The 23,578-nt window shown below is 41.9% G+C and overlaps 2 protein-coding genes across 5 annotated transcripts in view; both read left to right on the forward strand.

Moving 5' to 3' along the window:
* The first annotated feature begins 664 nt into the window (after positions 1–664).
* Positions 665–3,211, forward strand: LOC125893249 (E3 ubiquitin-protein ligase NHLRC1-like). The gene has a single exon (XM_049583813.1). It carries the CDS (start codon positions 834–836, stop codon positions 2,076–2,078), a length of 1,245 nt encoding a protein of 414 aa, XP_049439770.1. The 5' UTR covers positions 665–833; the 3' UTR covers positions 2,079–3,211.
* A 135-nt stretch (positions 3,212–3,346) lies between these two features.
* Positions 3,347–23,578, forward strand: part of kif13a (kinesin family member 13A) — a 49,561-nt gene continuing 29,329 nt past the window's right edge. For 2 of the 4 annotated variants that reach the window (XM_049583271.1, XM_049583272.1), the window contains exons 1-4: positions 3,347–4,267; positions 4,499–4,589; positions 19,729–19,741; positions 22,845–22,905. In XM_049583271.1, coding sequence (XP_049439228.1) covers positions 4,213–4,267; positions 4,499–4,589; positions 19,729–19,741; positions 22,845–22,905 — 220 coding nt within the window. In that variant the 5' untranslated portion in view covers positions 3,347–4,212. The remainder of the gene's footprint in view (positions 4,268–4,498; positions 4,590–19,728; positions 19,742–22,844; positions 22,906–23,578) is intronic. The other 2 variants (XM_049583274.1, XM_049583273.1) reach the window with 2 other exon arrangements.

Raw genomic sequence — 23,578 nt, forward strand, 5'->3', positions numbered from 1 at the left:
TTAAACAATGAATGTCTTTATTACTTATTAAATAAATTATCTTTTGTGCTTGCAACTACATTCATACAAGTAGGAGGCTGTTTGGATACTTAACAATAGGAAATCATGGGTGACCTTGCTCGACCCCTGAAGAGCGCTTTGCTGCAGCAGAGCAGTGCCGGATTGGCTGACTCGAGCGCTGCCCGTCTCGGATCAGATTTCACTCTGTCTGCAAACCATGAAACTCAGAGACTGAAATAGCTGCCTTGTGCTGACCTATAACAACATGTTTTTGAAGGTACAGTTGAGGTTCCCCTTTGAAAACACAGCAAGGAATGTTGTATAGTCTAGAGCATGATCAGAAGTAGCAGAGGTATATCTACAACTGAGCGCTGAATTAAAAGGTTAACAGCAGCTGTCATCCCAAAGTGAGTATTCAGGCACACTAACAATGTGTAACAGCTCTTGGAGATCCGGAATTTGAATCCAGCCACATATTCATATATTATAAAACATAACATGCATTAGAAACAAGGATTTTTCTACTTTCTGCATTCAAAACATTACAGACTGTGAACACTAAGCCTCTCCAACATGTGTCTAAGCTGGTTTCCAAAGGAGGGCAGCAGAGAGCCTCAGTGCTGTGCAAAATGTCACGTGACCCTTTGGGCCTAAAGCACAGGACATGAGTGTGTTGACAAGAATGTTGCAGTGCTCTCTCTTCATCATTCTCTCCATCTCATTTAAAGCACCAGCCTTTCATTTTTGGTTTCCTGGACCTCCTGCAGCCTGCATCAGCATCAGCTGACAGTTCAGTCTCAGCAGGTTTCAACGGACATCAGGATATTTCAGCCATGGAGAAGAGCTTTGGTTCCCGGCGTCATGGCAGCCTGAGTCCTGAGGGGATTCTGAGGGAGATCCAGGTCAACTTGCTGGAGTGTAAAGTCTGCTTTGAGAAGTTCAGCACTGAGCATAGGGAGCACAGACCACAGAACCTTTCCTGTGGCCATGTACTCTGTCTGGAATGCATCAAAGCTCTGTCCCACCCTCTCCTGAGGAAGCTGGAGTGCCCGTTCTGTCGACAGCTGTGCAGCGTTGACAGCACCTCCCACTGCCAGGCTCTTAGTGACCTGCAGGAGCTGCTGTTGTCCCAGAGTCACACATCCCTTGCTCCCCCTCACAGCGCAAAGGCAGGCCTTGGCTTGGCTGCAGGTCTGACTTCCACAGCTCTGCACCTCTGCACAACTTTTGGAGGGTGGGGGACTCTTATCAACCCCACTGGGCTAGCTGTTTTTGGTTCCTCAGGGACAATAGTGGTGGTGCATGATGGAGAGAACAGGGTGGTGGTGTTCAATCCCCAGGGCAGGAAGCTGCACAGTTTTGGGCGAAGAGGACGAGCCAGTGGGGAGGTCTGTTTCCCAGTGGATGTGGCAGTGACTCCCTGTGGTCATGTGGTGGTGACTGATGCAGGGGATAAAGCTGTGAAGGTTTTCACCTCCAGGGGGAACCACGTGTTGACAGTCAAAGACTCTCTCCAGATGCCGTGGGGTGTGGACACGGACAGCTGTGGGCACATCCTGGTCTCAGACGTCCAGGCCGGCACTCTGTCCCAGGTAAAAGTTGGCTATGCTCAGGGTGTCACTCTGAAGCATCAAACAGCCATTACAGACCTGCAGCGTCCAAAAGCAGTGGCTTGCTGTTTGGTGACTGAAAACACTGCTGTGATGGAGCATTTATCTGATGACACATATCCACCAGGGAAGCTCCATCACACGAGGCTGAGAGTATTTACAAAAGACTTCCACTCCCTTTATCAGACAGACAGCTTCAGCCTCACCCTGCAGTCCACAGTGAGGCTCAACATGTCAAGTGTGGCCTTTGACAGAGATGGAGATCTGATAGTGATCGACTCCAATCAGGGGATGATTTGGAGTTTGGGGAAGCTCCAGAGTGGCCCAGCCCTGACCCCACTTGTGGGAGACCACCTCATCCGCCCAGCTGGACTGGTGTCATTGAAAAACACGCTTGTCATTCTGGACAGTGGAGACCACACAGTGAAGATATATTCCACTAATTCTGATGCTGGACCCATCATATAGCTCATGTGCAATCAGGCCTACAGGAAACTGAAAACTTATCATATAAAGTGATCTGATGACCTAGCAGTATTATTTGTGTCAAGTCTTACATATAAATGACAAATGTGAATATAATAAAACCAGTGATATAGGCCTCTGTATGTTTAGTCATGCTGAAATTAGTTTATATGCATATTTACGACAGTTGTGCAATGATTAAAGGGATAATAAAAGAAAAAAATATATGATACATAAACTGTCTATTTCTTATGTTGCTGTTTTCTTGTGAAATACTTTACTTTCACCTTATGGAGCCACAAAATCCTTCAAATGAAAAGAAAAAATCACTCTTGGTTGAACTGCTCACAATATGTCACAAGACCGTGAACCTGTGATGAGGGGTCAAACAAATAGAAATAACCTACTTTCTCAAGCCACACTATCTATAAAGCAGATACTGAGGTCATGTCTTTTCTTTTTTTATCATTCCACAGTTACGTATGATGGATTTTAAAAGGTCCTCAAAGATCTTTAAGTAGCTTTTTTATTTTTTTGTACTTTATTGTTTCAAGCCTGTTTTCATATATACAGCTTATTTTCTTTTTAGTTTGCAGTTCATCATAAAGAAATTTTCTGTCAGAGTCAAAGGGAAAATAAATTAAGTAAAACACTGAATACAATCACAGTATAATTACGACAGAGGGAAAAAATGAATAACTAAACAGTTGAGGAGGTGTGGGCTAATAAGGTAATTAGCTAGTTTGATTATTTTTAGGGGGTATGAGTAATAACCTTATAAACATACAAGCTAAGTGTAAGAAAAGTGAAAACGGAAACAGAAATTTAAAATTGGATACAGGTTGGGTGAAGAAAAAATCAAAACATATAACAAAAATAATAACAATAATAATAATAATAATAATACATTTCTAAATTTTTGTGATATTACAATCTTTTTTAAAAATATTTTTTTGTGGTTGGGTGAAAATGATATAATCTGTGCTGAAGGTGGTTTGGGCGACCTTCCTGCCCTCAGGATTTCTAAAAAATTGGCAACACATTTTTAAAGGTCCTCAAAGATCTTTTATTATTTTTTAGGGGGTATGAGCAAAAAACCTTATAAACATACAAGCCAAGTGTAAGATAATTTAAAATAAAATACCCAATTTGGGTGGAGAAAAAAGGAAAAATAATAATAATAAATAATGATAATTATTAATAAATTTCTACATTTTGTGATAATTAAAAAAAAGATTCTTTGTGGTTGTGTTAAAATTATATTTAATTATTTTTTTAGGGGGTATGACTAATAGCCCTATAAACATGCAAGCTAAGTGTAAGATTAAAAAAACAAAACAAAACAAAACAGAAATTCATATTTTGATACAATTTCGGTGGAGACAAAAGGAAAATAATAAATAAATAAATACATAAAATGTTATTATTATAAATGTGGTTGTGTTAAAATGATAAGATCTGTGTTGAGGTGGTTTGGGGGACACTCCTGCCCTCAGTATTTTAAAAATCTGGCTACGGCCCTGCTGCTACATAATACAAGTGTTTAATATTGATTTATCATTCTTATTAATATCGTGTTGTTTATTAAGAGATAAATAAAAGATAAAACAATTCACTTAGTATCAGTGTGTCAGACAGAGAGATAAACATAAGCTTATTTAAACTTCCTTATTAATAAAGCCTCCTCTCTTAATTGTGACCTGCAGGCTGTTTTTAAACGCTGCTTATTGCGGCTGCATGTGAATCAACTTGTCACACAGCCTCACATTTCTCGTCCTCTGCTTTCCCCCCGATAAGCGGCGCGGTGCGTAAATCCTTTCCCCCTCTTTGGCACAGCCGTCTCCAGTCTGCCTGAGGATAGCAGTCGTGCTCCCAGTGGAAGATGGCGGTGGGGATGCTGTCTGGGGCTGGAGCTGAGAGCTGGATTTGCACAAAAAGCGAACCCGGATGGATATAAAGGAAAAAAATGGACATATTCCCATGTCTTCTCCTCGAGGTCTGGACTCTTTTGGGCTTGTTTAACTAGAATCTGCTGCCTTTTTGCTGGCAGAAATCCGAGGGCTTCTTGTCGGGGATTCACAGACTATACATTGATAGCTCAGCGCATAGACAGGGTGGGAGCGAAAAGTGGACAAAAATGTCGGATTCCAAGGTAAAAGTTGCAGTGAGAGTCCGGCCCATGAACCGCAGGGGTAAGTGTTAAACCACGATTTTTCTTTTGCAATCTCTCACGTCTGTCTCCTCGGATTCATGCCACATTATCATAAAGTTTGGATTTCTTCGCCATTGCTGCTTTCAGCTCGAGTTATGAGCCTCAAGTCAGACTTGAGTCCAGTTATGACACGGTGAAAGAAGCGAGCATTTTTACTTTTTCACACCCCCGCATTCTGCTTTACTTTCCCCCAACTAACTTCTCTCCACAGAAATTGAGCTGAATACAAAATGTGTCGTGGATATGGAGGACAACCAAACAGTCCTGCACCCTCCACCCTCAAATGCAAAAGGAGACAACAGGTAAACAAAGCTGAGACACTGCCAAATGTTTCCAAATGACTATACAGACACTGCATTACAGCCTATGGTGATCTTCAAGTCATCTTTTGCATTGCTGTGGCTAGTTTGGGTGCAGTGAAAGTGTTTGCAGCACACATATGGGGGCTCTGGGTGTTTGTAAGTGAAACAGCAGAAAAATGCAGACTGCACTCTCACTGTTATAACCTTCTCCCACCCTGGTTGTAATACAGTAACATCCAAGGTTAGCATATCTATCCACTGAGCTCAAATGTCTGAAAATACACCAGAGCATTAGAGGCTGCACACATGATCCTGATTCACTGTGAAGATGATTAAACTTGCAAAATGTGCACTTCGAGCCATTTCTTTACATAAATGCCAGTAAACAAATGCACCCACCTGCTTGCAACATGATATTATGTTATGTAATTCGTGTGAACTTTCCAATACTAATCACCCCAGCATCATAATATTACCCTCGTGTATTTCATATCTGATGTAGAGCTTCAAGGCCAGGCAGGGGAAGAGGTGGTGGAGTGTGTTTGACACGTGAAGACGCCTGTTAGACTGAACAGATGAATGTCAAGCCTCAGGGCATTGCCACAATCAGAACTAATTTAACCTATGTAGCGTTTAAAGTTGGTGTTAGACCACACTGTGTCTTTAAGGAAATGGCAGGATGATGCACCCTTCTATCAGGTGAAAAGGCGGAGAAAAGCTGCGACAAAAGGAAAAAGCTAAGCATCCTCTAATGTTTCACTCCGCCTGCAGTGGAAGGTCAGCAGAAAAAAAAAAGCTGCAGTTTGATGCTGGCTTATGATCTGACATGCTTTCACGTTGTAATGTGGGGCTCCCACAACATGTAGGCTAATGATGGCTGTATGCTTGGGAAGTCATTGAAATGCCATGCCTGTTAGCGACAGTCGGAGATATTTTCACCCATTGTTGAGGTTGTTTTCTGCAATTTTGCGCTTGGTTCGTTAGCTCTCCTCTGCTGTTGGGGTCACACATGATTAGACAGCTGACCTGATTATCCACAGGCGCAAATAAAATCTAATGGGATACTCAATTAGAAAAAAATAAAGACCATTTGTTTTGTTTTTCCCCTTTGATTTATCACTTTTAAATAGTGTCAACAAGCCTTCCGGCTACAGTAAAAGTCCACAACGTGACTGCTAAACATAAAGTCATACGAGGCAAATACACGCCACAGTCAAGGCTTTTCTCATGGCCCACATCCAGTCTTGTTAATGCTCTCTCTGCTGCTCCATGGAACCAACAGTCAGCACTAAATGGTAATGAGCTTGCTCCCCCAGCAACTCCAGTCCACACATTAACCTGTATTTAAGGCAATTATCAGCAACAGAGATTGCCACACAATGGCGGCGTTCCAGGCAATTAAACATATCACGCTCAAAGCTAACATATGTTAGAACCGGGATACATAACAGCAAAACACAAAGCTGTCCTGGGTGAGAGGTCAGAGGGACGTCAATGAGCATACAGAGATTCAGAGTGACTCCATCTGAAGTATTCTTTCAGTTAAGTGATTAGTATTTGGATCTGATGCTGGATCTTTCCACTGCTACCTGTTGCTATGTTGTCGAGTGAGACACAAACACATTTCACATTCAGGGGAAGTTTCCATATCTGATGTAGATGTCCTATCAGTCAGACAGAGACTCCTTTTGTGTACTGAGATCTGGATTTATACAAGGTCATTCGTTTAGTCTGCCAAACCTATTTTTCATCATTTGAGCAGTTTTACTACTCGTAGATCTTAAAGGAATACCACAAATGCTGTGCTACCTTGAATTCGTAAAGAAAACTTTGCTTTTCTTGCATACCTCCACGGGAAACGTCGAACACATTGATTTATCGCATGCTCAGTACTTCCTAAACACATACATTTTTGATAAAATATTATGATTTAAAAAATGTCAGAACAAACTCATGCACATGCTCAAGGTGTGCTACTTGCAGTCAGAAGTGTTTTATGTTGTAATTTTTTAATGACAATGCATGTATTTGGGAAGAACTTAGCATATGACTACATAAATGAGACTTGGATAACATTGCACAGGTTGTGTGAGTGTTTGTAAATCCCAGTTTGGCCATGTCGTTGAGCTAGTTTGCTGTCTCTGTCAAACAGCTGTCGGTTCGTCACTCACTCTACAGCAGGAAACGGTGCTTCAAAATAAAAGTTCTGTACTTTACCTAAAAATAAAGTGTGCAAACTTTTAACAAAGTTTGCGAGGAACTTGTGTTTCGTTTGGAATCGGACCACAACCCACCAGCTGGGGACCACTGCCCTAGACTGTTAAAGTAAAGGACGTAGCTATCATGATGTCACCCTTTGGTTTTTGGACTACTGTTTTGACTTCCAGAGTTCGGCATTACATCTGCTGCCATCTTGGATTTTCTGTTGAGGAGTGAGGGGTGGATCTGACTGAGAATCCAAGGTTACTATCGGCAGACAGCCTGTCACTCAAAGCAGCCCGCCCTTAATTATGCGTAACTTTAAGCTTTAAACAAAGGTAAACAGGTGAGTTATATAAGAATTCACCCCCAACAGTTATGAACAGAAGATTAACTTTAGAGGTCAAAACTGTTTTTTGTCCCAGGTTGTAAACATGTTAATTTCTGCTGTGAAGTCGGGAATTTTAACATGGATATCTACAGGGGACTGATAGGCTTCCGGAGCCAGCCTCAAGGGGCCGTTTAAAGAATTGCAGTTTTTGGCACTTCTGTGTTGCCTTCATTTTTCAGCCCCAGAGTTGGCCACTTGTTGTAAACAGATGTTTTCATATAGTTTTGCTGTAGCTAGTTCATAGTTCCCAACGACTTTCCCTAAAACCTAACTATCTAAAAGTGAACTGAAAGTGAATCTTATCTATGCTCTCTTCAAAGCCAGACTTCAACACTTAGGTTTTTTGGTGAAAATGAATATGTTAGGGAAGCACTGAGCATGACTTATTGATATACAAATGATGAAATTTTCCTTTAAGCTGGTACATTCTGTAGCTGTTGAGTGAGTTAACTTCATTTTGGTTTTATTATGTCACATTTCTTTTCTATAGTGGCATATAATTACTTGTTAACATTTCAGTGCTGGTGTTGTGTGTGTGTGTGTGTGTGTGTGTGTGTGTGTGTGTGTGTGTGTGTGTGTGTTTTGGGTCTCTGTGTTTAGGCTGCCACGGTTTTCTTAAACCATATAATTTTCCTCTCGGCTTCTCGCGGAGCTGCAGAAGGGGGATACCCTGATCACGAAGTCGTTGCCTTGTTTCAAAGACACCTGTTCCTGTGTGTCAGATTTAGTGGGTATTAGCATGCCAAATATGGCTGCAGGGCCAAGATCATGGGAACTTTTTCCCTCTCATGGGAACACTCAGGCACAGCCTCAGGGAGGAGACGGCTGTAATAGATATTTTTATTTTTATTCTTAGGCTGTTGATTTTGAAATACAGGATTTAACTAAGTAAAAAAGTCATAACCTTGTTTGGTTTCAGTCTTTTCACCCTAATAGTTTTGCTCAGTACCTAAAGTATGACTTCAGTCTGATGATATACATAAATTAAGGCTCTGGTGGGGTGAACTTGGAGCCACTTTCATGTTGGATAATCAGTGAGACAAAACTTTGCAGATTGTGTCTGAATTTTAATCAGGTTTTACAGAGACCACACAGCGCACAAAAACATGTAAGTCACCTAAAGAATTTGAAGAAATATAAGGGATTTCCTTTGATGGCTAAGCCGCATTCTTTGCACCGCCGAGCATTATGGCAACACTCGTGACCCACAGCTCCCTCTCCTATTTCCCTGAGAAATGAACAATAACCTCAGTGGTGGGCAAATGAAACATGGATTGTGACTTCAGGGCGACAGGTTAAGTTTCCCAAGTTTAATCTTTCATCTGCTTGTTGAGTTGGCACGAATGGCACATTTGAAATGGGAATCTGGGAAAGTAGTTTTGTTTTCACGCGCCAGTCTGCTCTCCTTTGGGGTTTAGACACAATGGAGGTGGGGGTGGAGAGGCAGGGAAATACCTGAGGCTGCTGTCTGCAAAGGGATTGAGTGGTGGAGCATCATGACAAGAAAATACCCTTCCACTCACACAATGGGACCGTATTACATCTATCATGCCCCAGCATGTCCATCAGTGTGCAACAATGGAATACAGGGCCATCAAGTGTTGGAAAATCCTTTTCGTGTAAACCCCTCTTTTCTGCATGTTTCAGTCTAAATACACAAAGTTGTGTTAAAAGCCAAAAGCTTACCACACAACTTTTTAGAGAGGCAGGCAGGAGTCTGGTTTATGTCACCATAAAGTCTTTTATATTCCTTTCACTGCAGCTGACTACAACATGTAGTTTTTAAAGACATGTATTCAGCTTGTGTGTTGTTATTTACATACCACTGCTGCTCTGCAGTCCAGCATTTCAAGATGATCAGTGGAAGTGTGTCTTTATCTGATAATGTCTGTAACCAAGCAAGTAATTTCCGCTGTAATCTCTTCCTTATCACTAATGCTTACAAGAGCTCAACTGGGTTTATCTCTACTTGACTGAGTTGTAGTGCTCACTTGGATATCACTGAGTTGTACTGTACTTCTTATCTTTAAATTAATGCATACAAATATTTTATTTGTTTTTTATGTTCAGAGATATTTGTGTGCTCAGGTCCTCCATGTATTTTTTCTCACAACTGAAAATGCAGTTTCAAAGAAATGTTTTGACATTTTGGAAAATACACTCACTTGCTTCTTGTCGGACAGTTAGACAAGAGGATTGATACCACTCTCATATCTGTATGGTAAATGTGAGGCTACAGCCAGCAGCGGCTAGTTTGGTTAGCTTAGCTTAGCATAAAGACTGAAAACAAGGGAAACAGCTAGCCAGCCTCTGTCCAAATCTAACAAAATTATGGGTTTAATCCCAACAAAAAAAAGTGTAACAACTACAATTTACTGTTTTACAGGGGGTATGTATGGGCCAAACTATTTTTTGGCTTTGTACAGTTGCTAGGCAACCAAAAAGCTATGCTCCCAGCTAAGGAATAGTCCAGCACACATCCCCCATAAAACGACAAATTGGCGTTGTTACAGTGTTGTACAAATTAAGGCTCTGTCTCCACATATACAGACATTTTTGAAAAGTTTTATTTTTCCTTACAGTTGACAGAATTTTCGTTTTACAAAATGTGTCCATCCAGACAACAATGCAAAAACGACTCCAAACACTTAGCCGTCTTCAGGAGTCTTGCCTTGGTACAAAAGTTGTAAAGTGTGCACACTAATGTTACCTTTTCAAAACTCAGAACAAAGGAATACTTCACACATCCATTTCCAAACAGGTGCGTAGAAGAAGGATGAGCTGAACACAACTTGTACAAAAACTCTGGCACACAGTCTTTTGATTTTAATGCTGCAGCAACATTTTGGTAACTAAAACTTCATCAGGTTTTTGCATGATGAAGGCCTAGTTACCAAAACATTCAGCAGCATCAAAATCATTATTTTTGGGAGTCAGACAGTGTACAGGAATTTTTCTACACCTTTTTTAAATCACCTACTGGAGATCTCATCAACGTTACTTCACCGTTGATGTGAGGATTTATGAGCTGAGTCAACGCTCTCAAAATTGTCCCACCATCTATTAGTTTGACTGGGTCTGATCCAAAACCGCTGCCGGGCTTTAAATTGCGGATACTGAGGTGGATTGATGTTGTGCAGCAGCACTGAGTGTAATGGAGTTATTGGACCAAGCAGCACTAACAAAACGGAAACAAACTGGTAATCCACTATTGTTGTTGTTACCCCTGACGCATGCTAATCATACAAAGCAACAATGGACATGCACAAATTGAGGAGATGACGGCTTCCTTTCCTTAACACTGTTTTACATGTCCACACAGACACAAAGTAAATGGGGTTTTTATGGTTTTTTTTAATCTGCACTTTAGAGGGCGTTCTTAAAAAAAAAAATCTGTTTTAGTGACCAAAAACTCAATTTGTGTGTGGACGAGAGGCCAAAACGTAAAGGGAAACATCAGTTAAAATTTTTTTTGTATACATACAGACAGTGCCTAAACATGTCAGTGAGCTTTCGAGATGCTGGAAGGTAAATTTTGTCACCTTTGAACAGAACAAGAGTTGCTATTGGCTGATGTTTATAGTATTTCTCATAAGCTAAGGTAAGCTAACCAGCTGCTGGCTGTAGCTTCATTTTAGCTGTACAGATATGTGCAGATATATCTTGTCTTGAAACTCTCCACCAGAAAAAAGTTAGCATTTGTGCCGAAATAATGAACTATTCTTTTAAAGTTGCTTGCACTCTCCTCTTCAGTCTTTCCCTGGTGACTGTCACAGACCAGCCTAATGTGGTCGGCATGTGTTTTGTTAAGGCCTTTACAGTGAGCCTCTGATGCTCGCTGTCTGTTTGCTAACCTATCTGATACACAGATGTCAGATCTGTGTAAGGTGTTGAGTAATCATGACAGTCTCCCATGTTGTTAAAGGTTTGGATGCTGATAGCATTTCCTCTCAGGTCACATATGACCAAGTGTCATCATGCTTTCCAAAACGAGCCTTTTGCTGAATTACAATGCTGCCTTGTCTAATAGCTGCCCTCAGGAATGTTCCCTTTGTCTTTCCATTTTGCTCCCTATGTGCCAGTAATCAACCTTTCCATTCAGTAAGACGTTGTTCTCAGAGTGAGTTGGCTTAAAATATCAGCTCAACTTTTCTCTGTAAGGCTTTATTCATGCGTGCTATTGGGAGAAAGTGTTGTGTGTCGCTGATAAAACGATTGCACTCCCTGGAGGACCATTCGCTGTTTGTTTAGAGGGTGGGACATTGTTTACATCTTGATCCGGAATTGAGAAAAGATGGCGTCCTCCCTCTTTGTCAAGCCTGTGTCTCATTAATCTCAGATGTGGCCGCTCATTCTGAGAGCAGCCTATGTGAAAATCCACTCTCGGACATTTTTTTTTTTTTTCATAACGATTCTGGTTTTTCTTCTCGCATGATTCTCTCAGATGAGGCCTGTTTGAAGTTTTGAAGCCGGCTTGTTGTGTTTACATGAATTTAATGTCATGGTGGGCTAGGTTTACTGTGGACTCACTTTCAGTCTCAGTCAGGGGAAGTGGAGCCAGGCAACATTTACAAAAAGCCTAAAAAACAAGTTTTTAACTCATCTCTGTCTGGAAAGAAGTACTCCACTCATTAGATGTAATTATGTTCAAGCATATAATTACTGGAAACATCTATCTGGCATCTTTGCAGTGAACGACTTTTGTGAAATGTTTTACACTTCATGAGCTTACTCTGGCTTTTGTTGTCTATTGTTCTTAGTGGCCACATGGCGCATGCATTCACTTAAGTGACGTCTAGCAGGCAGACAGGGTCAAAGGAGGTGTGTCCCGGTAGTAAATGTGTCACTTTATTTCCCCACAGAGGAAGCTGTACCATATTGAACAAATTGATGAACTTCACTTCTCTCTAGTTTGTTTGTTGCCTTTGAAACTAACCAGATTTAAGGCTTTAGAGCAGATGTGGTCAGTATCCCTCGCTGTGTTTTAACACACACACACAGCCTTCTGACCCTGCCTTGTCACAGTGGTGTCAGAAATGCCGGAGAGGATTAAATTAGACCCTGCTCGCATCATATGTTGTGTTGTTAACGTTTGTTATGGAAACTCCGACAGTCCCACACAGAAGCATCATGTGCGCTGCTGATGGCAGTGCTGTTCATTAAGGCTGTTTTTGACATCCTGAGCTTGGCTCTCATATTGGAACTTTGACTCATGAGGCTGGTAGGTTGTCTCGCCTCCATGTTTACCACCATTGCTTAGCAACAGCCGTTGCCAAGTTACAGAAACATTCTGGAGTTATGTTGATGACCTAATGAGTGATATCCCCCAGCCACCCCAAATATTTTCATAGGCAGCTAATTTTAGGATTTAGAACAATGACCCAAGGACTCATTTGTTTCTAATAAACTTAACTATCCAAGCCCAACGGAGGAATGTAACAAAGTACATCTACTCAAGCACTGTTCTTAAGTACAATACAGTATTTGAGGTACTTTTACTTTATGTGGGTATTTTCACTTTATTCTACCCTTTTGTTTTACTCCACAACAGTCCAGAGGGAAATATTCTTCAGTGTACTACACCACATTTATCTGACAAGTGTAGTTACAAGTACTTTGTGCTTTTAGTGTGACCCCTTACAGTACAAAAAGCTGTGTCTTTTTCAGGTATTAGCTGAGTTGTAATCTGCTCCACCCAAGAAACTTCTGTTTTTTTTTAATACTTGTTCAAATTACCCTTTTTTTAAATACAAAAAATAAAGCCAGATCTGTGCACCAGGGCAATTTTCCTTTTCATCTCCCAGTAAGAAGAACAAGGACAAGAGGGTGGGGCTGTGGAGGAGGGAGTGGTGGATCTGACCCTTACAAGTGTCCCTGCCCCAAAATATGCGTAACTTCAAGTGATAATCAAATGTAAAGGGGTGGGACAAATTTCATCCCTTACACAGTTCTCATGAATGGCATATTAACTATAGAGGCTGTAAACATGTTTATTTCTGCTGTTAAGTTGTGTATTTTAACATTGTGGTTTACGAGGATTGACTCTATTTTGGAGGCAGCCTCAAGTGGCCATCTAAAAAACTGCAGTTTTTGGCACTTAAGGCATTGGCTTAATTTTTCAGACCTGGAGGTTGCTGCTTGATTGTGACCCATGTTTTTGTTTATTGTAAGGCGGCAACCTCAAGTGGTCATAGTAATTATGACGGGAGCAAAGACAGAGGTCAGGTAATGCGACATTAAGAGCAACAAAGTCTTCGTAGGTAGGAGGTCAGAGTAGGTGGACGGGTCAAACAAACACAAGACTTTTACCAGGGAGACAGCTGTTTGAAACCATAGGTCAAGATGGAGTTATTTAAACTTACGTACGTATGTTAAGTCATACATACTTACCCTTACCAAAACCATGACCTTTTCCTAAATCTGTCCAAGTAGTTTTGGTGCCTAAACCTAACCACACTGCAACCCTTTCACAACGTTAACCACGTGTTCAAAACTGCAACCATTACATTTAGGTATGAAGACATGTTGGTCCTCTTAGTTCTACCACTGGTAGGGGGGTTAATTTAGAAACTTCTAGGCGTGTATAAGAGGGTAGGACAAAAACAACCTATGTGGTCGTATGGGTGGGAGGAGTTGTCACCCAGTAATCACCTCATAACCCCTCCGATTTATCTTGAGGGTCTTTGCATGGCCCCTACTGGGCTAAACTACCAAACTGTAGCCTATATAATGAAGGTAAAAGAGTATTTTCACATCTTGGCATTGGTATTTTTACTTAAGTAAAGGATCTGAGTAGTTCTTCCAGCATAGACGGTACAAACTTACAGTGGATACGTTACGTAATAAAGCTGAGGAAGTTCCAGAAATTGTTTGTGTGGCAGAGTTAGCTGTCTCGGTAGCTTGGCTCAATCCTGTAGGTCTGTTTCTGTCATCAACAAGCCAAACTTCCTTCAGTCCTGCTTTTGAATATTTGTAAATGTCTTTATGTAAACCTCACTTCAGCCACTTGTCATGTTTACTTTTGGACCTGTCGTGCTTTTAAAAGTGACAGCCTGCTCAATCCGACATGAGGCTGTTTGCTTCCTTGGAATCGTCTTGAGTGTAACTGGTCAGACAAGACATCCACCCTCTCTTACTGTAACCAACTGCTTGGCATTTTCCTGCTCTCTCCTGTCTGTCTGTGCAGCAGGGTGACCTCTGCGTTGAGTGGGTGGGGGGACCGGCGTGTTCAGTTCTAAACATACTGGAGGACCATCTGAAATGTTAGCCTGTCAGCCTGTGAGAGCACAGTGCGCTGTAACCCAACACTTTCCCTCACACACACAGAGCTCTGAACGTTGTGTTTGGCTGTGGAGCTTGTTGAATTGCAATTGTCTAGAGCGTGTCCGCAGCCAAACAGGGGAAAGAGTCATATGCGCAGTTGAACGGAGGTTAAAAGGGTGGGGGAGGCATAGTTTCAGCAAGGGATTGAGAAAAGAGGAATGTGAATCTATGGGGGGTGTGCCAACAGAAAAATATGTTTGGGAGTGTGCGTGTGTGTGTGTGTGCGGGGCAGATGTATGTTGTGAATGTCATCTCAATGGGGGGTGAGCCTCATCCGTGTGACTTGCATATTCCATTTGAGCAGCAGGATTATATCACCAGAAACTTGCAAAGCCCACTAAATCACACTGATGAATTGGTCAATCCTTTATGGGTTGGAAAATGGGGAGCTACAACATGTGCGTTTCCAGATTTGGATGTCTTCATTTTCGTTATGATTTGATTTTCCCATTTCCTGGGCTGTCAAACCCTGATTTCAAGGTAGCTAATATCAAACAGCTGCTCCTGATCTGTCAGTTGGAGGAGTTTTAAGATACGTCAAATTAAATTAAATGGTTCATAATAATTTTAAATATCTATTTGTCTGATACTTCTGTGAGCGTGCATGCAATGTAATTTTTTTAAGGGTAGATAGATGCTTCAGTAGGTGGATGATACAGCAGATTAATCTGGTGTGTTGCCTACTGGGCTAGAAGAGCGCAGTTTTCGGTGGCATAATAACCCAGTGGCCTTAATCTGGTTCCATAACCACGGGGGGGATTCCACTGCTGCTCTCCCACTCTTCATACCTTCCTTCTGGGCACCAGCATACGCAGGTCTGAGCTGACAGGCACAGAAACATGCCATGTTTTCACTAGTCATGTATGATCTGAGTGAATCGGACCCTCAGCAGTGAGTTAAAACATGCTCACATCCTGGTTCTGTGGAGGTACTTCGTACTAAAAGTGATAAGAAGTCAGGATTTTAGAAGGAAGATCAAATTTTGCTCCTTTAATCCGTCTGCCATGGCACAGGATCACTACAGAGGGGGAGGCTCAGAATAGTGTGAGAGGCCAACGTCCACCCTCAGCCAAGTCAGAATCATTCATGGGTGTCTTGGCATCAGGTAGCTGGAGGCGTGGGAGCCTGAGCGTGCCCTTGATGACACACACATTACGGCACGCAGAAGCAGACCCCAATGGGACTGTCAGACTTCAGCTATGCCCCGCTGGGTCTGCAGCGTCCGCCTGTAGCTGCCTCTGAGCGCGGAAGAATCTGATGCTATCTGGCACTTCTGTGCCATAAAATACATGTGTGTCACACACTTGGTCAACCACAACATGGCCTTTAAGAAGCCCTTGAGCCATGACTTGACATGCAGGCTGGTTATTAAGCAAATGTCCCACAGGCTTCATGCTTAAATCACTTAGAGCTGCACATCTTGTGGTTGAACTGCCACTGTTAGCAGTTCTTAACTGGTGAATTAAGATAATAACACATTAATTTATCATGTGTGTCACTGTATATTGCATTGCAACAGTTTTCTTAATCAATTGTTTCAGTCACTTCAGTCTGTGGTTCATGCTTTGTAACTGTGGCTTTTCCTTGTCATATATGATCGTAACTGAATATCTTTGGGTTATAAAAGGCTAGTTAAGCTCACTACTTTATAGAAAACAACTATTAATTGAGAAAGTAATCAATAATGAACTGTTAGCTGCAGTGCTAAATGATTTGAGTCCTCATGAATATTAAAGTATCGCCATTGTGACAGTATTTAAGTGTTTTACTTCACATACACTGAACAGGGCATTGAGAAAAATATGGCTGTAACTGACAATTATTTTCATTGTCGATTAACCTGTCAGTTATATTCGCGATTAACTGATCAGTTGGTCGGTCTATATGGGAGAAAATGGTGAAAAATAGGGGAGGAAAGAAACCAGTAAATATTCACATTTCAGAAGCTGTAATCAGAGAATTTTGCTTTAAAAAATAACTCAAACTGATTCATTGATCATCAAATTTGCAATACATTTGATAATTAATTAATTGTTGCAGCTATAGATACAAGGTGCAATAGATTTTATCCGTCTAATGAGTATGTCTGTGACCATGATACCTTGAAAAAATACATGATTTTTCGTCATATCTAGTAATGATAAATGTTATAACAGTCGTGTATATAATAAAGGACTTATTTACCCAAATGTAAAGGGCATGGCTTACATGTTTTTAACAAGCAAAGTACAAAATTGCTAAGAAGGACACAGATTTCTGGGGAGATTAAAGAGATTATGTCCAAAGCAGAGTGGGAGAACTGGAGCCTAATGCACTTAAACTTACTGAGGGGGAGGTCTTTACACTGCGAAAGGGGGGAGGAGGTAAATTAAGACACTATAATGTAAAATACAAGAATTAGATGATGCATTTCTTATGAGACGGTGAGAGGAAATAGTAGCGCCATAAAATCCTAAATATAGCCAGCTGGAAACAGTTCCCTTCATTGTCTTGTCCGGCATACCCGGCATACCATATACTGTACATACAGTGTGTGACACAATGACCACCAAACCACTGCAGCAGCTCTCTTTCAGCAGAGTTAGCTTCTTCTGCACGCATTCCATAACTGCATGTCTTTTGTCTCCACATGTAATGTGCGTGTATCTCTTTCCGGTCTTGTGTCTGTCCCCTCTGTCCACTTCTCATTCCTCACATGGCTATAGCTGCTGCCTGTCTATTTGTTGTCATAACTCTCCCACATCGTTTCTTTCATCTTTGACGTTTTTGTAGCAGCACTGACATGAAGATTTTCTTTTACCCCATTGAGATTGACAATCTCTTTTACAAATTAGCATGCATTCATCAGTGGTCTATATCACCCCTCATAGTCTGCCCATGGGAAGTTTTGGATGTGTGCTCCCTGCTGTCTGGTGCTGGTATGTCTCTTATAGCTCCTCACAGACATCCTCTTTCTGCTCTGCAGTGTGGAAAGCCCAGCTCCAGGATGGGGCCTTGCTCCAGTCTTTGTCTGGTCTGATTGAGACCCAGTCACAGTGGTCGTCAGTGGTCCAAATTCAGGATACTGTGAAACTAAACAAGGCCCTCTTCCTTTTAGTCCTCCACCCACTTTCTCTTTATATTCCCTATTACAATGAGCTTGACTAGAGTTTATAGTCAGGGGTATAGACCTCAAAGAAAATCTGTTCATAATTCATACTTTAGTTTTAGATTTTTAATACTTAAAGAGATGCTTTGAAAATTTTAAACCAGCTTTGTGTCATCACAGTGTGGGCAGTATATGTAAATGAATTGTAGTACTTCCCTCCATCTTACCAGCACCAAGAAGATCTCCTTGCTCATCTCTCAGCTCAAAATCACGGCAGATTTTTGCTGGCACTAGGGCTATTGCTCAAACTTCAGACTGTACTCCCGCATTTTTGTATGCCCACCACCACAGACACAAAGAGTATAGAAGTGAAACTCACGCCCAACTCTAATCAAACTGTAAAACTAGGCGGTGCTGATCGAATGAAAAACCAAGATTCTGTTACGTATTGCCTATTGCTCACCTAAAATGTCTCCACAAACATATTTTAGTCCACTGTTTGGCTGTAATACAAGAGTTTGTGAACTGGAAGTGGGCTTCACACTGTTTTCCTGTAAAAATGAAAGCTGAAAATACTGACACACTGATCAAATATGAACCAGGATTCTGTAACTGCGTTGCCTAATTCTTGCCTGTTTTTGGAAACATATTATAGCTCACTGTTTAACTGTAATACGAGATTGTTTGTTGCCAGCCGGCTGCTATATTGTTTTCGGATGGGCAACTTGCATTACTTCACCCACCAGTGGGCAGGTTTTCAGTCTGATGTGGCACAGTGCATACTGGTAGTTGTAGGTTCTCTTTTCCCTTTTCCTCTCTGGTCTTGAAACATCAATGTTCAATAGTATTTGAATCTTTCTAGACAGCTGAGGTTTATGAGTTTATTCTTTAACATGAAAATAAAAGTACAGAGGAGTATTTTCTGTGGGTGTTGTTGTGCAGCTGTCCAGGCACGCTATTGTTGGTGACTCAGCTCAGTTTGTGTGTGAGATTCTTTGGTGCAGTGTTTCAGTCTTGTCCTGTATTAGTTACTGCGTGAAGGTGATGCCTACCTCTGTCTCTGTGCCAGGAGACGCCTGCAGGAGGGATCTGCTGCTTGCTGAAGGACAGGACTGTGGCAGATGTAGAGGCATGAGGGGGGTGTTAATGTTGTACTGCATCATAGTACAACATGTGTGTGAAAAAAAATAGGATACTTCCCAGTGGTGCTGCTCAGCTGGCGACCCAGGCTGTAGTTTTTTCTGATGCCTATGTATTTATTTCTTTTGTCTCACTGGGCATGTGCAGTGTATCTGTATCTTGTATTTAGTTGTATGTAATTCATCGTTAGCTGTGTGTAGCACTATTGCCCAAGCAAAATTTCCCATCTGGGACAATATTGTGTATGTTATCTTATTTTATCTTTATCTTACCCCGTCTCATCTCGTCTCGTCTCGTCTCGTCTCGTCTCGTCTTGTGCCTGTTTATCTTATCTTACAGTGGCTCTAACATTTATTTGGAGCTCTTACTTTAATGTTATAGTTTTTCGTCTTTGGGGAATTCTCTCCCCAGTTAAGAGAATAATCCTAAATAAGTTAGTGCCATACATATTACCCTTTTGTCCTTGGTTCCGGCAGCTGCTAATGCTGAGTGCAGCTTCCCCAACCTGGCCTCACTGTTAAGTCCACAGGCATAAGAGCTATTTACTCAACAGAGTCAGTGGGACATTGAATCCTAAATCTCTTCCCTTCCTCACGCTCCACTGGCCCAATTATGAACCCAATCACAGCAGCACCTACCACCAGGAAACGCCACTGTGTGCAAGTGAATGAATGAGTGGATAAATGAGGGAGAAGAGTGAATGAAGAAGTCACACTAGGAATTTGAGAAATGTAGAAAGTTAGAAAGGAGTCTGAGGTTTCATTTTGAAAAAGTTTTTTTTGTTTTGTTTCAGTGCACATATTTTAGTTCCGAAAAGCTGTTTGTGTAGACGCAGACAATGGGAAGTTTCCTGCTGTGAAAAATGCAGCTGCATCTTACAGAGTGTGAGCATGTTCTGACTGTTAAATTGTATCACTGCTAACCGTGTTCTTCTTTTCTCTCTGTCTTTTTTTCTGGGTTTCTTTCGCTTATGATGGATTGCCCCTCTCATTGGACAGGAAACAATCCAAGGTATGTAAGTTTCATCTGTTTCTTTTGCTGCAAAAAAAAATGGCCAGCATCAACAGAGCTGACAAGCAGCGTCAGCAGAAACTGTCATCCGTAGTAACTTCTCACTGACTGTCCCGGTATCACAGACACTGAAATCATCCAGAAGCAGGATGCGGCACAGGCAACACTATTCGCCCTGAGAGGATGAGAAACATCCAGGTCGATGTACTGTTGCGGCGTTGTTTCTAGGGCCGTGATTGAAAGTGTTTTAGTAGTTTGGTTGGTCAGCAGGAGCCGGATAGATGTCCGTGTGAATGTGTCAGCGCTCTAAGATCTCGTGAACACCCACAAAGGCTCTACAATGAGAGAGGGATGAGCGCGGACACTGGGGCAGTGTGTGTTCACATTCAAAGCTGCATTGTTGGAGTGCACCCCCACCTCCCCCCTTGACAACACGCTGGTGACTAGCTCAGAGATGTTTCACACACCAGGGACGGGCTTTGTGCTCGGTGAACTCGTCCGCTGACGGGACTGGGGGAGCGTTAGCGCGGGCCAGAGGCGTGCGTGGTCTCTGGGGGCCCGTGAACCTAAGTTACCCTGTAATACCCGTCAGCTAGACGAGCACGTGGCCGTCTGCTTAGTTTTAGTGGCACTCAAATTAGTCCCCCTGCATTCTAAAGGGTAAACGAAGGTTGCAGTCCAATCACGTTCGACCAGTTTTCAGTCCAGAAATGACAAAAAGGGCATTGTGCTTCTGGGCTTCATCATTATTTGTACTGCTGATTAATAGTAATTGTCCAATCACGAACAATTTGTTGCACAGTCACACCCTCAGGCTGGACAGAGACAGACCAGAGGAGATTGAAGCCCTGGTTACCAAACCAGCCCTAATTGAGAATGATGGCACTTTTGTTTGTTTGAATGGCACCCACTTACTTGTCTGAAGTCACAAGAGGAGGTCTTGCTTTCAAAGCATTCAGTGATCTCAGCGCTTCCCATGCTGACTGTGCAACCAGTGGTTCCCTGGCCAATAGCCCTTATTATGATTAGAAGAGAGTTCAATTATTTGGGGTATTTGTGCAGGGGAAAGTGCTTTGGCAGAGCTGCAGCAGTGCACTGAGAACCAGGAGTAGTAACATGCAGCAGGGTTGTGCTTAGCACTGCAGGATGACGGTGCAGCAGCAATTGTTTCAGCAACCTAGAAAGAGAAATGACTGTGCTGTGATAAAAAATATTAGTTTTATTTTGAATTTAGCATTTATTAGATCAAGACAGCCTCAGTGAGAGTGAACACATCTTTTTCAAGAGTGTCTTGGCAGCAGTAACAATGAGTGGCAGAAAAGCTATAGAAAAATGCCACAAAATCAGAATTAAATAGAAGTGCGATTATAAAATCATCAGTTAACCTTCTAGTACAATCATGGAAAAGATTTAACCTTAGAAACACTTTAAAGGGAGAGTTCAGATCTTTTGAAGTGAGGCACTTATCTATAATCATTGTATGACATACAGTTGCTGCTGAGAAACAGGCTGGATTTTGACACGGAAGTTGAGCAACATAATGCTGTGGACGGAGTCAGCAACAAAATGTATTTTAGCTACCTAAAAAAGACCCACCTAAAACAAATCAATATCAGTTTAAGTGTACGGTATATTGAGAAGATTTTCACCGCTTTACCTTGTCATCAGACAGCGATTTTTAATGAGGAACTTATATCCTTCCCTCCGAAGCCAGACTCCTTTGAGAAAAACAATAATTTAACATCACTGAACATAGGAGCTGATGGCGTACAGCTGCCTTGATCAGTTAGTTTGTGTTACTGTGTGACTTCTGTGTTTAAAGGGGTTCTTTTGGATTCACCAAAGTCACACAATAACACAAACTAGCTAACTGAACAAGGCAGGAGTTAGACCAGCAGTTCCTGTGTTCAGCGAGCCTAAATTACTGTTTTTGTCAATGGAGTTTTGTGGCTTTGACAAGAGCATGGGGAACTGAAGTCAGTAATGCCTTCGTTGCGGAATTGGGCTGTCTAATGGAAAGATAAAACAGTGAAAATACTCTCAATATAGCCTAGGCTTAAACTGTTATCCTTTTTTTAAGGTGGGACTTTTTGTAGGTGGCTAAAATTAGTTTGCGCCCATCTGTAGTAGTACATTGCCTAGCTTCTGTGTCGTTACTCCTGCCACTTCTCCAAACTGGAGATGTGTTGACAGACATCTACTGAATGTAATACATATATCCCTACTTCAAAACAATTTACCTATCCATTTAAAACAACCTAGGAGTAGTCAAAAATCATAAATCAAGAACACAGTTTCTGCAGCAATGATTTGAAATCACAAAGAGGTTCAAGGCAGACGTAGGGAGCAGCATAGATTAAAGCTCTGTTACTTAGCTCAGTGTGGATTTTGTGAAGTCGTCTTTCTTCTGTCAACATGAGTAGAGGGTTTTGAACAACCAGAAACAAAGTAAATGAGATATTTCTGTACTAACATTGAGAAGAGGTTTAAGAGACACGGAGATTTGCAGCATATACAGTAACAGCAGCGTTTCTGTCTGTGAGGAGTCGGGGTCCCTGGTAAATGAGGCCACTGCTCTTTCCCAGAAAGCATCCTCTCTGTGTGTCATCCATAAAGAGCTCATGCAGGTGCCTGGGGGACACAAGGGGTCTCTGCTGCTGAGGCCTGTGTTGCGAGACCCAGTGCCGAGGGCTGAGAGCCAGCCTGCACCACCGGGGAACAGCTACAGCCCCGTTTCCTTGGAGACGAGGGTCACCGGGTGCTGGAATTTCTTCTGGGGAGCGCTGACCCTGATTTATGAATTCATTTAACTCCAGCCACTATGACAAAACTCGGGGCGGCTAACAGTGGATTTGTGCAGACAGTCATGGCGCGGTCTTAACGAGCATTACCTCGAACAATACTCGGTTAGACTTCATATTACTCACTCAGACAAGCTCAGTCCTGCTGATTTACTGCAGGGTGACACAGTACGGCACAATAAGCCCTGGTTTTGTACCTCAGAAGAAGTAAGACCACTGCTAAGAAAGATCAGGTTGTTTTACTGTACATGCTTGGACAAGTGTGAGAAGTGTTTACACTCCCTGTGCTGACTCCTCTGCAGGTGTTCGCTTTTGACCACTGTTTCTGGTCCATGGACGAGACCAACGTTCCCAAATATGCTGGTGAGTCATAAGTGCTGAAGCTGATCCCTCCCTCATCACCAAGGAGCTCAAATCACGTCCCATGTAAAGATCTGCTGAGCTCAGTGCAGCAACAGTGCAGGGAAACTCCCTACTTGATGGAAAGCTGTTTTTGCATTATGCAAAGCACGCTGTGGGTATACATAGTCATTTGCATTTTGAGTCAATACACTAAAATATGCAGCAGTGTTAGTTGTCTTTGTGCTGTCTCAGAACAAGAAAACCTCCATAGGGTTTTATATAGTATATACACTCTTAGAAATAAAGGTGCTAATTAGAACTATATAGGGTTCTTTGACATGTCACAAAAGCAGAACCCAAGGGGAAAAAAAAGACGGAAAGATTGTGACATTAATGACAGTGTTTGAGGAGCCAGGTTTTGGTGTCAGCAGCACGACAAGTCACACTATAACCCGTCTAATTTTTGTTGTTTCACCTTTGACTGAAAAAACACACATTACGTCATGCTTTCTGTTGTTTTTTTTTATCTAAATATGCGCTTTTGTTTTTCTTGTTATTGGTCTCTAAACAGATCATGACTCTGTTCGTCAGCTGCATCTCAAGCAGGTTCTACTAAGAAGCCCTTTATATGTCAAGGGTTTCATCTAGATTCCACCCAGGGGGGGCTTCAAATATAGTAACTGACTACCTTACC

This window comes from Epinephelus fuscoguttatus, linkage group LG8 (assembly GCF_011397635.1).
Source record: "Epinephelus fuscoguttatus linkage group LG8, E.fuscoguttatus.final_Chr_v1".
Lineage (NCBI taxonomy): Eukaryota > Metazoa > Chordata > Actinopteri > Perciformes > Serranidae > Epinephelus > Epinephelus fuscoguttatus.